Source organism: Mustela nivalis (genome assembly GCF_964662115.1).
Source record: "Mustela nivalis genome assembly, chromosome: 1".
Taxonomy (NCBI): domain Eukaryota; kingdom Metazoa; phylum Chordata; class Mammalia; order Carnivora; family Mustelidae; genus Mustela; species Mustela nivalis.
Genome location: NC_139020.1, coordinates 125757326 through 125773341, shown reverse-complemented (window position 1 = coordinate 125773341; position 16016 = coordinate 125757326). Strand labels below are relative to the sequence as shown.

General features: G+C 35.8%; 1 protein-coding gene across 27 annotated transcripts in view; it reads left to right on the top strand.

The window, feature by feature from the left end:
- Positions 1-16016, top strand: part of CEP63 (centrosomal protein 63) — a gene marked incomplete at its 5' end in the record, with an annotated part of 54926 nt that overhangs the window by 27254 nt on the left and 11656 nt on the right. For 22 of the 27 annotated variants that reach the window (XR_014314982.1, XR_014314983.1, XR_014314984.1 and 19 more), the window contains 3 exons: positions 10709-10942; positions 12968-13107; positions 13924-14061. Coding sequence is in view for 23 of the 27 variants with exons in the window: in XM_082743730.1 (XP_082599856.1) it covers positions 10709-10942; positions 12968-13107; positions 13924-14061 (512 nt within the window). The remainder of the gene's footprint in view (positions 1-10708; positions 10943-12967; positions 13108-13923; positions 14062-16016) is intronic. The other 5 variants (XM_082743729.1, XM_082743721.1, XM_082743727.1 and 2 more) reach the window with 1 other exon arrangement.

The window sequence follows — 16016 nt, the reverse complement described above, 5'->3', positions numbered from 1 at the left end:
CGATGTCAGGACCCTGAGATCATGACCTGAGCCGAAGGCAGCGGCTCAACCCACTGAGCCACCCAGGCGCCCCCCCCCCTTTTTTTTAAATTCATTTGACAGAGATCACAAGCAGGCAGAGAGGCAGGGGGAAGCAGGCTCCCCACCAAGCAGAGAGTCCGTGGGGCTCAATCCCAGGACCCCACCCACTGAGCCACCTAGGCGCCCCAGGGTTACAGTTCTTATGTTCAATTCTTTAATCCATTTTGAATTTTGTATGTAGTATAAGATAGTGACCTCATATCATTCTTTTGCATGTAGCTGTCTAGTTTTCCCATCATTTATTGAAGAGACTCTCCCCTTTGTTTGTTCTTTCCTCCTTTGTTATGGGCTAATTGAGGATCTAAGTGTGGACTTACTTCTGGTCTCTATTCTAGTCTATTAATATATATGTCTGTTTTCATACCAGTACCATACTGTGTTAATTACTGTAGCTTTGTGGGATAGTTTGAAATTAGGGGGCATGATACCTCCAGCTTTGTTCTTTCTTAGTATTGCTTTGGCTACTTAGGATCTTTTGTAGTTCCGCACAAACATTAGGATTCTTTGTTACAGTTCTGTGGAAAATACCATTGATATTTTGATGGGGATTGCACTGAATTTGTAGATTGCTTTGGGTAGCATAGGCATTTTAACTATTCTTCCAGTTCATGAGCATGGAATATCTTTCTATTTATTTGTGTTGTCTTCAGTTTCTGTTGTCAGTGTCTTACGGTTTTCAGTGTACAGATATTTCACCTCCTTGATTAAATTTATTCCTAGGTGTTTTATTCTTTTTGATTGAAATATAATGGCAATTATTTTGTAATTGCAATTTTCTGATAGCTCATTATTAGTGTAGAAAAATACACTAATATGTTAGTATGTTAATTTTGTATTATACAGCTTTACAGAATTCATTTATTCTAACAGCTTTTTCTGTAGTCTTCAAGGCTTTCTATATATAGTGTTATGCCATCTGCAAATTTTGATAGTTTTATTTTTTCTTTGCTAATATTGATGCCATTTTATTTCTTTTCCTAGCCTAATTGCTGTGGCCAGGACTTCCAGTACTATGTTGTATAAAAGTGGTGAGCATGGGCATCCTTTTATTTCTGATCTTGAGGAAAAGCTTTCAGCTTTTTGAGTATGAAGTTAGCTGTGGATTTGTCATTTATGGCCTCTATATCCACTTTGTTAAGAGTTTTTAATCATAATGGATGATGAATTGTCAGATGCTTTTTCTGCTAGTGTGGAGGTGATCATATGATTTTTATCTTTCATTTTGTGGTGTATCACATTGATTTGCAGATGTTGAACCATCCTTATACTACTGGAATAAATCCTACTTGATAATGACCCTTTTAATGTATTGTTGAATTCAGTTTGCTCATATTCTGTTGAGGATTTTTTACACCTGTGTTCGGGGATATTAGCTTATAATTTTCTCTTTTTGTGGTGTCTTTGGTTTTGATACTTGGATAATGCTGGCCTCATTAGTTTGGAAGCTTTCCTTACTCTTAGTATTTTAAAATAATTTGAGAAGGATAGGTACTAACTTTTTAAAAAAAAAAGATTTTATTTATTTATTTGACAGAAAGATGGAGAGCACAGGTAGGCAGAGCAGCAGGCAGAGGGAAAGGGAGAAGCAGGCTCTCTGCTGAACAGGGAGCCTGACTTGGGGCTCAATCCCAGGACCCTGGGATCATGACCTGAGCTGAAGGCAGAAGCTTAACTGACAATTACCCAGGTGCTCTGGTACTAACTCTTCTTTAAATGTTTTGTAGAATTCACCTGTAAAGCTGTCTGGTTCTGGACTTTTGTATTTTGGGAGTTTGAAAATTACTGTTTCAGTTCATTACTTGTAATTGGTTGATTCATATTTTCTATTTCTGTGTGATTTAATCTTGGAAGGTTGTGTGTTTCTAAGAATTTTTCTATTCTGAAGGTTTTCCAGTTTGTTGGCATGTAATTGTTTGTGGTAGCCTTTTATGGTCCTTTGTATTTCTGTGGTGTCAGTTTTAACTTCTCTTTTTTAATTTATTTGTTTCTTCTCTCTTTTGATCTTATCTATCTGGCTAGAGATTTATCAGTTTTGCTTATCTTTTCCAAGGACCAGTTTTTAGTTTCATTGATCTTTTTTATTCTTTAAGCCTCTATTTCATTTATTTCCTCTAACCTTTATTATTTCTTCCTTCTACTAACTTCAGGCTTTGTTTTTATTTTCCTGTTTCCTTTATGTGTAAAGTTAGACTGTTCATTTGAGATTTTTCTTGTTTCTTGATGTAGGCCTCTATCTTTATGAACTTCCCTCTTAGAACTACTTTTGCTGCATAGTGTTTCCATTTTCATTTATCTAAAGGTATTTTTTCTTTTCGAATTTTTGTTGACCACTTAGTTGTTTATAGCATGTTGAGTAGTCTCCATATGTTTGCGTTTTTTCCAGTTTGATACTTATAATCAATTTCTCTTTCATATTGTTGTGGTCAGAAAAAATGCTTGATATGATTTCAGTGTTACTGAATTTATTGTGGTTGGTTTTGTGGTCTAACATGTGATCTGTCCTGGAGAATTCCATTTATACTTGAGAAGAGTGTGTGTTTTGCAGTTTTTGGATGACATGTTTTGTTTCTATCTGTTAAATCCATCTGGTCTAATGTGTCATTTAAGGCCAGTGTTTCCTTATTGATTTTCTGTCTGGATGATCTATCATTGATGTAAATAGCGTGTTAAAGTCCCCTACTCTTTAATATATTACTGTCAGTTTCTCGTTTTATCCCACTTAGGATTAGGTTTTTTTAAATTATTATTTAGCTACACTAAACACTTTATAATACAGCATTTTATTCAATTATCATGCTTAAATTTTTCCTTTTTAAATATGACAGATCAACAAATGTGTAGTCATAATGATTGCATAGAAGTCCAGTCTACCATTAAATATACCATAATTAACATATTGAATCCCTTATTGTGGTAGAATATTTAGTTTTTTACTTTTTTACTCTTGTAAATAGTGCTTGGGTGAATGTCTTTGTCTAAACATCTGGGAGTATATGTCCATTTATACTCTTAGGAAATGGCCCTAGAAGTGAAATTGCTGTATCAGTGTACTTGTACATTCTTAAAGATTTTAATATATATTGGCAAAGTACATTCCAAAATTACATTGATCCAGACTTCACCAGCAGTATTTGGGATTGTCCATTTTCTCTCACTTTACCAATATTGGGCACTAATATTTTTTTAAATTTCACCTACTTTTAAGCTTTTCCTTGCCGGTCTGACAGGTGAAGAATATGATACATGATTATTTCTTTTAATGTGCATTTTTTTAATTATGAATAAGGTTGTGCATTTTTTCATCTACTTGCAGACATCTCCATTTCTTGTAAATTGTTTGTGTCCTTTGCTCATTTTTCTTTTAGGAGATTTATATTTTACTATTTTGAAATTGCTCTTCCTACATTGACTATATTATTAACACTTTGTTGTTTTGTTGCAGTTCTGGGTGTTTCCTAGTTTACCTTAATTTTTGCCTGATAGTTTCAATGGAAATATGGTTGTTTTATAAACAATTATTTAGAATTGCTTAATTCTCTTCTAATTTTTTCTGTAGGGTTTCTATCTTGATGTCATAGTGTAAAGCTTTATCTAAGCCAAGATTTCTCCTGCTTTATAATTTCTTTTTTATATATTTGATCTGATCATTATTATTATATGGTATTTGATAAGCTAAATTTTTTTTTCTAAATGGTTATCCACATATTTTATTGACTGTTAGATTTTGAGAACTTGACAGAGTGATTCTAAAATTTTTATGGAAGAATAAATGAATGGTACTAAGCAGCATTTTCTAAAAGAGCGAGGGTGATGTTCTATCAAATATTAAAATGTATTATATTAAAAAGAACAGTTCTTAGACAACGTGACATTATTAGTTGCAATGATAGAATGATGGTTATATATGCATAGAAAAGGATCCATTTAGTCACTAAAACATAAGGTTATTTCTGTTTAGAAGGCAAGAAATCACGTGCTACTTTCCCTCTTGTCCATATAGAAATGTTGAAAGGAGATATTAAGGGAAATCTTTGAGAACATTAAAACATTTAAAAAATTAAAGTATTAAGCCAGCAGAGAGTATAAAATATTTAGCTGATAAATGTTATGTGAGAAAAATAGAGGTTCCATTAAATATACATGTTTTCCTTTTGAAATATTTAGATGACTGTATATCTATATATATATATATATATATAATTTTTAAAGCATCCTTTTCATGTTACAACCTATGAAGAAAAGATGATCCTAACTCAAATGTTAATCTGTTGTCTTGGTAGAAATATCAGAGTTAATTGAATTGGGTCAGACCTACTGTTGAAAGTTTATAGTGACATAGACACAACAGTGATAAGAGGGTGTTACTGGGAGCCAGTCTCTTAATGGGCTCTTCAAGCTGCTCCCTGTTGGAAATGCTGCAAGGCTGTAGCCTGCACTGACATGTTTGGAGTCGACACTGATGGGGAGATTGATAAAGATGGATCCTGCCACAGTCATAGCTTCATTCTGGGATCCTTTGGAAAATAAAAAGCCCTTGTTTTTTCATATCACATTGTTCTCAGGAATCTCACTATCTGGGAAAGCCATTCCATTGAAGCATCAGGATTACAATAAAGCCAGAGAAGGATTTGACCTCAGTTGCAGCCACCCCCCCCTTCCCCTACTCTCATACTTCCATTGCCCACCTTGGATTTTATTCCCATCTCCTTGACATAAATTGCCTCTTTAATTATTTCTTTACTTTTAATACCTCTTTTGTGAGTTGTATTGTTGAGATAATTCCACCCATTCCAACAGAGTAGTTAGAATGCAACATGTTAGATTAATAAGAGCAAGTTCTGCAGAGGGGCGGAAGAAAGTATAGAGGGAGAGATGTATGGGGATGGGTTCATATTTACATTTTAATGATAACTGTTAACTGTGTGTGCATCTCTTTGGCTGTACTATAGGAATACTTGAAGCGTTTCAATGGAAGCATACCTCCCTGCTAATATTTGAATAGTATAAATTGGATAATGAATTCTTTTAGAAGCATTATACGTTGTGTACTCTGTTACTTTATGTCTCAGTTTTAATTGAACATTAAAGGAATGCAGTATTATAATTGTAACTTTGGCAATATCTTTATCTAGAGGCCTGTTGCCATTTTTGTCTTTTATGAAATTTTTTTGTCCAAGAAAGGGAGGATTACATTTTTTTTCTTTCAGATGGAGTTGGTGTAGTATATTCTTGGTTATCCAAATTCTCATAGTTTGAGGATTTTTAAATGATAAATATTCACAGTGTGTAAAAAAGCATGATACATAGCTGTATGATCTTAATTACATTAAAATACTTACTTGCAAAGATACACACATGGGACCCAGAAGTCAAATTGTAAACTGCTTGTGATTATGGATGACTTTGTTCTTTGCTTCTTGTGTTTTTCAGTTTCCTCTTATGCATGTGTTAACTTTTAAAAAATACATTTTTTGAAACCCAAGAAAAAATAAGAAGTTGTTCTGGTTTTGCGTTCAAAATATTATTGGCAGTGGTTATTGCCAAAAAAGCTCAAGAATATATTAGCCTTAAGATTCCTCTAATGCCAGATATTTAAGAGAAATAATTGTTACTTTGTAAGTAGTTTATATGGTTGTTTCTGTTAGTCTTAGAAGAGGTATTTTGGAGATATTCTAGTGTGGTTCTGTTCAATGGAAATAAAATGAGAATAATATGTAACTTAAAACTTTCTAGAAGTCACATTTAAAAAGTAAAAAAGAAAGAGGTAAAGATTTTGTTTATTTGAGAGAGAAAGAGAGAGATAGCAAGAGCAGAGTTAGGTGCAGAGGAAGAGAGGAAAGCAGATTTCCCAGTGGGGCTCAAACCCAGAATCCTAGGACCATGACTTGAGCTGAAGGCAGATGCCTAACCGACTGAGCCACCCAGGCGCCTGCTACTGCGGTGTTAAACACATAATGCTAGTGTTTTGTAATTACGTATTGTCTTTCATCTCAAGTGTCCATTTGGGCAGAGGCTTTCTAGCTTTGTTCTGCCAAGGCCCAGGGCGGCTGTGCAGTTTAAGATGGGGTCGGGAAGGTTCAGCAAGTTGGACTCCAGTCTCTCCTCCGCACCCTCACCCAGTCTCTTCAGTTATTTTTTCTGTACAGGGTTCTTTATAAGAGTTTCCCTTGAGGCAGAAAATGTATATATTGCATTTTAAAAGTTTGGACACAGTTGCATGCTCGGCAGTTATTCTTGTGGACCTAAACCTATTTGATTTCTTTTTTTCAGACTGTTATAGGAATCTGGTAAGAAGTTTTTGGTTCTTTACACCGGAATCTTGATCTGTAATTTCTACAAACACTATTTGTCTGTTTCTTCACCTTTCTCCTTCCAGTATTCCTCTGCCTTATGGGCACTATTGAGCATCTACTTTATGTGATCATAGTATAAGATTTGGGTCCTGTACAGTATACAGTAAAATCTTTAATCCATGGCAGATTGATTTCCTAGAGACATTTCCATTTAAATTGCTAAAAATAAAACTGGATACCTTTACCTTTTAAAAATATTTACGATAAGACAGTTTTACTTACACAGACAGTTCATGTCTGTCTTCAGTATTTAGATGAAGTACCTATCTGGATGCAGGATTAAAACTTGTGAACGCTAGAAAGTTGGAAACTAAAAACTAGGATAGCTGGGATACACAACCTAGGAATTATCGAAGTCTGCTGGAACTTTTATACTATAGGTCTGTGAGATAGTCACTAACCAGTTTTAATCAATGTACCTCAGTAGATAAATCATTGAAAGAAACTAATTTTTTTAATTTTAATTTTTTTTAAAGAAACTAATTTGAGATACACCGTATTTAGTTAAGTATTTTAGCTCAGGAATTGTCTAAATATTGATGATAGAACCAATCTTTCCTCTCCTCCATGCACCTTTTTTCTCAAGGAACAAAATTCCTCAGTTCCCTCCACCCCAGATTTAAACATTTTGTAGTCATTTTGAATCGTCTGAATATGCATGTTTGTAATGTATCTGAAAATACAGAATAATTAACTACATGTAACATGTTCTGGGAAAGGAAAATTTGACCTGGAAAGTTAAGAAGTTTAGTGTTTAAGAAAAAAAAACCCAATTTATGAGCTTCCATAAGAAATAAAATAATACATTATAGTTCCTGTATTTCCTGTGATATAAAGAGGAGAGGAATCCAGTTTTCTTATGTGATGACTCAGATGCAGTTAGACTTCTGCACTAGTGGGAGAATAATGCAGCTGTTCCTATAGTAGGTGGGCAGCATCTCTTCTCCTGAGGAATCCCTTTCCCTTCTCAGTTCTTTCTTACCGCTTCTCAAGGTAGTTATTATATGATTTCTTAAGATTTCATTATTTGAGAGCAGTTTTCTGTTTGTGACAACATGGAGAGGGAGGTACAGAGATTTCCTGTGTACTCCCATACATGCATGGCCTCCTCCATTCTCAACATGACTCACCAGAATGCTACCTTTGTTACTAGGGATGACCCTACACTGACACATGATAGTTTACTTTAGGGCTTCCTCTTGGTATTTTTTGCTCTGTATGAGTTTGTACAAATGTGTAATGACAATACCCATCATTGTAATAGCATACCGAGTATTTTCACGGCCATAAAATTCCTCTGTGCTTTCCCTGTTCATCTTTCTCCTGCCCTGCATCCCCATAATCACTGATATTTTTATTGTCTCTCTAGTTTTGCCTCTTCTAGAATGTCATATAGTTGGAATCATACACTATATAGTCTTTACAGATGGGCTTCTTTCCCTTATTAATGTGCATTTAAAGTTCCTCCGTGTCTTTTCATGTCTTGATAGCTCATGTTTTTAGCACTGAATGATATTCCATTGTTTGGATGTACCACAATTTATTTATCCACTCACTTACCGAAGGACATCTTGGTTGCTTCCAAGTTTGGGCAATTATGAATAAAACTGCTGTGAACATACATGTTCAACTCCTTAGGGTAAATGGCAAAGAACACAATTGCTGGATCATATGGTAAGAATATATTAAATTTTGTAAGAGAACACCACATTGTCTTCCAAAATGCCTACAACATTTTGTATTCATACCAGCCATGTATGAGAGTTCTTGCTGCTCTACATCCTCACCAGCATTTGGTATCATCACTGTTCCAGATTTTGGTCATTCCGATAGATGTGTAATTATTGTATTAATTTGCATTTCCCTGGTGACATATGATGTAGATCATCTTTTCATATGTCTATTTGCCATCTGTATATCTTTTTTGGTGAGATGTCTTTTCAGGTCTTTGGCCCATTTTTTAATGGAGTCGTTTGTTTCCTTATTCTTGGGTTTTAATCTTGATATATTTTGTATAATGGTCCTTTATCAGGTATGTCTTTTGCAAATATTTTCTCCCAGCCCCTGGCTTGTCTTGCTGTTCTCGATACTGTCTTTCAGGGAGTAGAAGTTTTTAATTTTAATCAAGTTCAGTTATTTATTTCAGGGCTTATGTCTTTTGTGTCGTATCTAAAAAAGCATTCCTATACCCAAAGTTATCTAGGTTTTCTTCTATGCTATCTCCTAGAAGTTTATAGTTTTGCATTTTACATTTAGGTCTATGATCCATTTTGAGTTAATTTTTATGAAGGTTAGAAGGTCTCTGTCTAGATTTATTTTTTTGCTTAAGGTTGTCCAGTTGTTACAGGACCATTTGTTGAAGAGACTGTCTTTGTTCTATTGTATTGCCTTTGCTCCTTTGTCAAAGATTAGTTCACTCTGTTTATAGGGGTCCATTGCTGGGCTCACTATTCTGTTCTATTAAACCGTTTCTCTTTTCTTTTACTGGTATTTTGATGTCTTAATAGTCATTGCTTTATAGTAAATCATGAAGTCAGGTAGCATGAGTCTTCCAACTTCTTTTTTTTTTTTTTTTAAGATTTTATTTATTTATTTGACAGAGAGAGAGAGATCGATCCCAAGTAGGCAGAGAGGCAGGCAGAGAGGGGTGGGGGAAGCAAGCTCCCTGCTGAACAGAGAGCCTGATGTGGGGCTCAATTCCAGGACTCTGGGATCATGACCGGAGCCGAAGGCAGAGGCTTAACCCACTAAGTCACCCAGGCACTCCTCCTCCAACTCTTTCTTCTTCTTCAATATTGTGTTGGCTAATCTGAGTCTTTTGCCTTTCCGTGTAAACTTTACAATCAGTTGGCCAATATCCATAAAATAATTTGCTGGGATTTTGATGGGGATTGTGTTGAATCCATAGATCACAGGGGGAGGAACTGACATCTTGACAGTGTTGAGTTCTCCTATCCATGAACATGGAATTTCTCCTCATTTTCTTAGTTCTTTGATCTAATTCATCAGTTTTATAGTTTCCTTTAAATAGATCTTGTACTTATTTAGTTATATTCATACTTAGATGTTAATATAGATGATACCATGTTTTTAATTTAAATTCCACATGTTCATTATTGGTATATAGAAAAGTGATTGAGTTTTGTATATTAACCTTATATCCTGCAACTTTGCTATAATTTCTTATTAATTCCAGGAGGGTTTTTTTTTTCTTTTTAAGTTTTTATTTTAATTCCAGTTAGTTAATATACAGTGTAATACTAGTTTCAGGTGTACAACATAGTGATTCAGCAATTCCATATATCAGCCAGTGCTCATCACAATATGTATACTCCTTAATCCCCATCACCTATTTAACCCATCTCCCTACCCACCTCTCCCTCTGGTAACTATCAGTTTGTTCTCTGTCATTAAGAGTCTGTTTCTTTCTCTTTTTCCCTTTGCTTCTTTATTGTGTTTCTTAAATTCTACTCATGAGTGAAATCATATGGTATTAATCTTTCTCTGACTTACTTCTCTTAGCATTACACTCTTTAGCTCCATCCTTGTCATTGTAAATGACATGATTTCATTCCTTTTCATAGGTAATATTCCATTGTGTATATATACTACCTCTTCTTTATCCATTCATCAGTTGATGGACACTTGGACTGCTTCCATAGCATGGCTATTGTAAATAATGCTGCTATAAACATAGGGGTGCATATGTCTCTTTGAATTAGTGTTTTTTATTTGTTGGGTAAATACCCAATAGTGGGATTGCTAGATGGTAGGGTTCTATTTTTAATTTTTGAGGATTCTTCTAGGAGAGTTATTTGTTGTTGTTGATTCAGATTTTCTACATGGACTATCATGTTATCCTTGAGCAAAGGCAGCTTTTGTGTCTTCCTTTCCAATCTGTATACCTTTTATTTCCTTTTCTTGCCTTATTGCGTTAGCAAGGTCATCCAGTTGATATTAAAAAGGAGTAGTGAGAAGTGTATCCTTGACTTGTACCTGATCTTAGTGGGAAAGCTTTGAGTTTCTCATTATTAAGTATGATGTTAGCTGTACAGTTTTTTTTTTTTCTTAGATCATCTTTAGCAAGTTAAGAAAGTTCCCTTCTAGTCCCAGTTTTTATCATGAATGGGTTTTTTGGGTCATGAGTAGGTTATTATAAATAAGCTAATGCTTTACGTTTTTTGGCAGTAAAACTCACTTTATTTTAGTCTTCCTTATTCATCAATTCTTCTTTTATTATTTCACTTCTGTCTATTGATAATCTGTGTTTCTAGGCTCAGCTTGTCAATCGGAAACAGAAATTAGAGTCTGTGGAGCTGTCCAGCCAGTCGGAAATTCAACACCTGAGCAGTAAGCTGGAGCGGGCCAATGATACTATCTGTGCCAATGAGTTGGAAATAGAGCGCCTCACCATGAGGGTCAATGACTTGGTTGGAACCAATATGACTGTTATGCAAGAGCAGCGGCAAAAAGAAGAAAAATTGAGGGAATCTGAAAAACTATTAGAGGTTTGTTTTTAAATTACTATAGTTAGTGAAATGTGTGTATGCATGTTTTTAAGAGAAAATAACCCAAAAGTCCATTAACTGAATGAATAAAGAAGATGTGGAGTGTGTACACACACACACACACACACACACACACAGAGAGAGAGAGAGAAATATTACTCAGCCATCAAAAAGAATGAAATCCTGCCATTTGCAATGACACAGATGGAACTAGAGTGTATTAGGCTAAGTGAAATAAGTTTGAGAAAGACAAATACCATGATTTCACTCATATGTGGAATTTAAGAAACAAAACAGATGAGCATAGGCAAAGGGGAAAAAAGAGGGAGGCAAACCATAAGAAACTCTTATAGATAGAGAACAACTAAGGGTTGCTGGAATGGAGGTGGGTTGGGGGAAGGGGATAATTGGGTGACGGGCACTTGTGATGAGCCCTGGGTGTTACATGTAAGTGATGAATCACTGAATTCTCCTCCTGAAACCAATATTATATTATATGTTAACTAACTAGCATTTTTTATATTTATCTTTTTATTAGTTTCAGAGGTAGAATTTAGTGATTCATCAGTTACATATAACACCCAGTGGTCATTACATCACGTGCTTTTCTTAATGCCCATCACCCAACTATCCCTTCCCCTCCAACACTTCTCCCCTCCAGCTAACCCTGAGTTTGCTTCCTAGAGTTCACAGTCTCTATGGTTTGCCTCCCTCTCAATTTTCATCTTATTTATTTTTCCTTCCTTTCCCCTATGTTCATCTGTTTTGTTTCTTAAATTGCACATATGGCTGAAATCATATGGTATTTGTCTTTCTCTGACTGATTTATTTTGCTTAGCATAATACCCTCTAACTCCATCCACATCATTGCAAATTGCAAGATTTCATTTTTTTTTTGATGGCTGAGTAATATTCCAGGGTGTGTGTGTGTGTGTGTGTGCTCACGCACCACATCTTCTTTATCTGTTCATCTGTTGATGGACATCTGAGCTTTCATATTTTGGCTATTGTGGAAATGGCTGCTTTAAACATCGGGGTTCATGTGCCCCTTTAAATCACTATGTTTGTATCCTTTTGATAAATACCTAGTACTCTAATTACTGGGTCATAGGATGGCTCTATTTTCAACTTTTTGAGGAACATCCATACTGTTTTCCAGAGTGGCTGCACCAGCTTGCATTCCCACCAGCAGTGTAGGAGGGTTCCCCTTTCTCTGCATCCTCGCCAACATCTGTTCTTTCCTGAGTTGTTCATTTTAGTTATTCTTACCAGTGTGTGGTAGTATCTGGTTGTGGTTTTGATTTGTATTTCTCTGATGCTGAGTGATGTTGAACATTTTTTCATGTGTCTGTTGGCCATTTGTATGTCTTCTTTGGAGAAAATGTCTCTTCATGTCTTCTGCCCATTTCTTGGCTGGATTTTTTATTTTTTGGGTGTTAAGTTAGATGCGTTCTTTATGGATTTTGGTCAGTAGCCCCTTATTTGGTAAGGCATTTGCAAATATCTTCTCCCATTCTGTGGGTTGCCTTTTAGTTTTGCTGACTTGTTTCCTTTGCTGGGCAAGAGCTTTTTATCTTGATGAAGTCCCAGTAGTTCATTTTTGCCCTTTTTCCCCTTGCTTTTGGCAATATGTCTAGTGAGAAGTTGCTGCAACCAAGGTCAAAGAGGTTGCTGCCTGTGTTCTCTAGGATTTTGGTGGATTCCTGTCTCACATTTAGGACTTTCATTCATTTCTTGTTTATTTTTGTATATGGTGTAAGAAAGTAGTCCAGTTCATGCTTCTACATTTGGCTGTCCAATTTTCCCAACATCATTTGTTGACTAATTGGAATTTAAATAAGAACTTAAAGAAAATTAACCTTGAACTTGGTTCGAGAATCTGTGGATTCTTCCATATTCCCTAGCTAATGGATCAGACATTGATAGCCTTATTAATATTGTACCTGTTATAGTCTGACTCTCTGGCTTTCTTTTCTCATGAAATAGAAAAATTGTAATAACATCTGACTTTTTTCTATTTTTCAGATTCTCCAGGAAGAAAAGAGAGAATTGAAAGCAACACTTCAGTCTCAAGAAAATTCCATGCATGAGGAAAGAATGCAAAAGGAGAAGCTACAGGCAAAGTTAAAGCCAACTGACACTCAACACACACTAGAGACCGTAAGGTATAATTAATCTTTAATATTAATTACATCCACTTGGAGTTTTGAAATTGAGAACCAGTTTTAATATTATTATATATTCATAATTTTGTGTTTGATCGCATTATGCGTTTTCTTATTCACCTTTAATTTCTGAGTTAGATTTTTATACCATTATAATTTTTTTCTGCCTCCAGTTTGGGTCCCTAATGAAAAGACTGTAATGTTAGAAAGTAGAAACCACTTGGTCAATCTATACTCTTGGTAAAACTCCAAATGTGGAAGGAATTGTGGTCCATGTCTCCTGGAATGCCTCCCTTTCTTGGTAGACTAGGTCATGACAAGTGGCTGCTTGTCATCAACATCATCAATAAGGCAACTATCGAGATAGCTCATTAAAAAAAATCCTTCACCTCATTGTATTTCTATGTAGGAATTATTTCCGTGAGGCTTGTAGTGGAGAGTAATAGAAGGAACTATGCTCCTTTCGCTTGATTTAAGTCTGGTATACATTTCTGTACTTGCCAGAACTTTCCTGTAACTTTTTCAGCTTTTTTGGCTCAAGGTATCAAGTGGAAACAAAAAGTTTTGTCATTTTGCCTTTTTCCTTGAAAAACAGGTCAAATCTCAGTTGAAAAAGGAGTTAACTGCTCCTGACTTTTTTGGGAAGCATCATCTGATGCCTCTTTATTCTCCCAAGTGTTCTTTTCCTGAAGCAGGAGACAAGCTGAAGAGTTCCAAAGAGTTTCATTACCAAAAACAAGTGGGAAACATGAACTGATTGTGCATTGTTTTATCTGTGAAGATCAGAGATCTTTAACAGCCCTCCTCTGTCTTTAGGTCACTGGAGGAGTCACAGGCCGAAAGGAGGTACACCTTGCAAGAGCAGGGGGACTTAGGCAACATGCTGTCCCATCTGGATTTCACCCACAGTAGTGAAGAACTTCTGCAGGCAGAGGTGACTCGTTTGGAAGGCAGGTAGATAATTACGTACACATTTCAAGAATGTTCAAGTAGCTAAAAATGATTCTTGATCATCATATTGATAAAGTAAACTAATGTCATAGTCTTAGTGAAGGGGCACCTGCATGGTTCAGTCACTTAAGCAACTGACTCCTGATTTTGGTGCAGGTCATGATAGCAGGGTTGTGAGATGGAGTCCCATGCCAGGCTCTATGCTTGGTGGCAGTTTCCTGTCCCTCTGCTCCTCTCCCTGCTTGTGCTCGCTCTCTCTGTCTTAAAGAAATAAATAAAATCTTTAAATAAGTAGTCTTAGTGAAAAAATAAGTGTTTTTTTCTTTAGCATCCACAGATAGCCTAACTTTTTATTTCATTGCAAAAACAGAAGCAGTGAAAGGAGAGTTTCCTAATTTTTCTACCACCAAATCTACCAGTCTGCCTGCATCTGTGCCTGTAGTCTGTTAGAACACATGAGCTGATAGATGACATGTCTGTTCCCCTAAGATTTCACTATCGTCCTGTTTGCACAGTTTTTAATTTTCTTTTTACATCATCAAGTTCTTCCTTTCTGCTGAATCATTCTCGCTGGTATAAAGTAGGCTTTAATATTTCCCATATTGGGAAAAGATTAAAACCCTCCTTGAATCCTATATCCCTGGCAAGTTCTTCCCACATTTCTCTGCTCTCCTTCAAAATCAGATTCTTCAAAAGAGCTTTCTATACTGACTATACCAATTTTAATTTTGCATTTTGCCTGTGTAGAATGTTTCCAGTTAGGCTCTGCCCTGTACCAGCTATCTCACTGGAGCCGCTCTCAGCGAGGGCACACTAGGCACATGGTGCTTCTTCCTTCTTTCCCGAAGTGCTGCTGATCATTTCCTTGGTGTTGGTCGAATCCTGAGCTATGCTAGAGCATACCCAGCTCACCTGTTCCATCATCGTACTTGTGAACTTCTGTTTGTCATACTTCTAAACTCTGTGACTTGGAAGAGTTTGATAATTTGTTTTAAACATGAAATGTCGTTATTTGTAAACTAATTTTTTCTGTATGTAAAAGATTTAAAAATATATGAACTGTTAGCCTTTAGGCAAACAAACAACAAACATTTTGCTCTTTTACCCTTTCAAGTTTATCTTTAAGTTTTACATTTTTTACTTATTATTTCTGTTTTTGGAAACCACCAGATATGTTCTTTACATATTAAATACCATGCAGACACTGTTTTTTGCTTTATTTGTTTTGCACCTTGAAATACTTAAGATATTCTTGGTTATCATTATTGAGGTGGATGTGTATTCTTTATTTTATTTTTTTTTAAGATTTTATTTATTTATTTGAGAGAGAGAGAAAGAGTGAATTAGAGGTGGCACCAGCTGGGGAGAGAGGCAGAGGGAGAGGGAGAAGCAGATTCCCCACTGAGCAGGGAGCCTGATGCCAGGCTCAGTCTCAGGACCCTGAAATCATGACCTGAGCCAAGGTAGATGTTTAACCAATGGAACCACCCAGGCGCCCCAGGTGTGTACACTTTAGATTAAATAAAATAAAGCCCTTGCTTTATTTTGTTTATTTTTAAAATTTATTTTCTTTATCTTTATTTTATTTTGCCATCAAGAGCAAGAGTCTGTGAGTGGCTGTGGGGAGGAGCAGAGGGAGAGGGAGAGAGAGAATCTTAAGCAGGGTGCACGCTCAGTGCAGAGCCTGACATGGGGCTTGATCTCACAACCTTGAGATCATGACTGGAGCCGAAGTCAAGAGTCTTGATTAACTGATGGAGCCACCTAACTGCCCCAAACTTTATTGTTTTTTTTGATATTGGAACTGAAATTTATATTTTCTAACATAGATTGTCCATTGATTGACTTTTTAGTATCTTACATGTGAGTATATTTTACTGTGCTCCCATCAGACTCTAAGGACCTACTTCTTATTTCTGACTTGCAGTGTGACCTTACACCCTTAGCCTCTTTAAGCC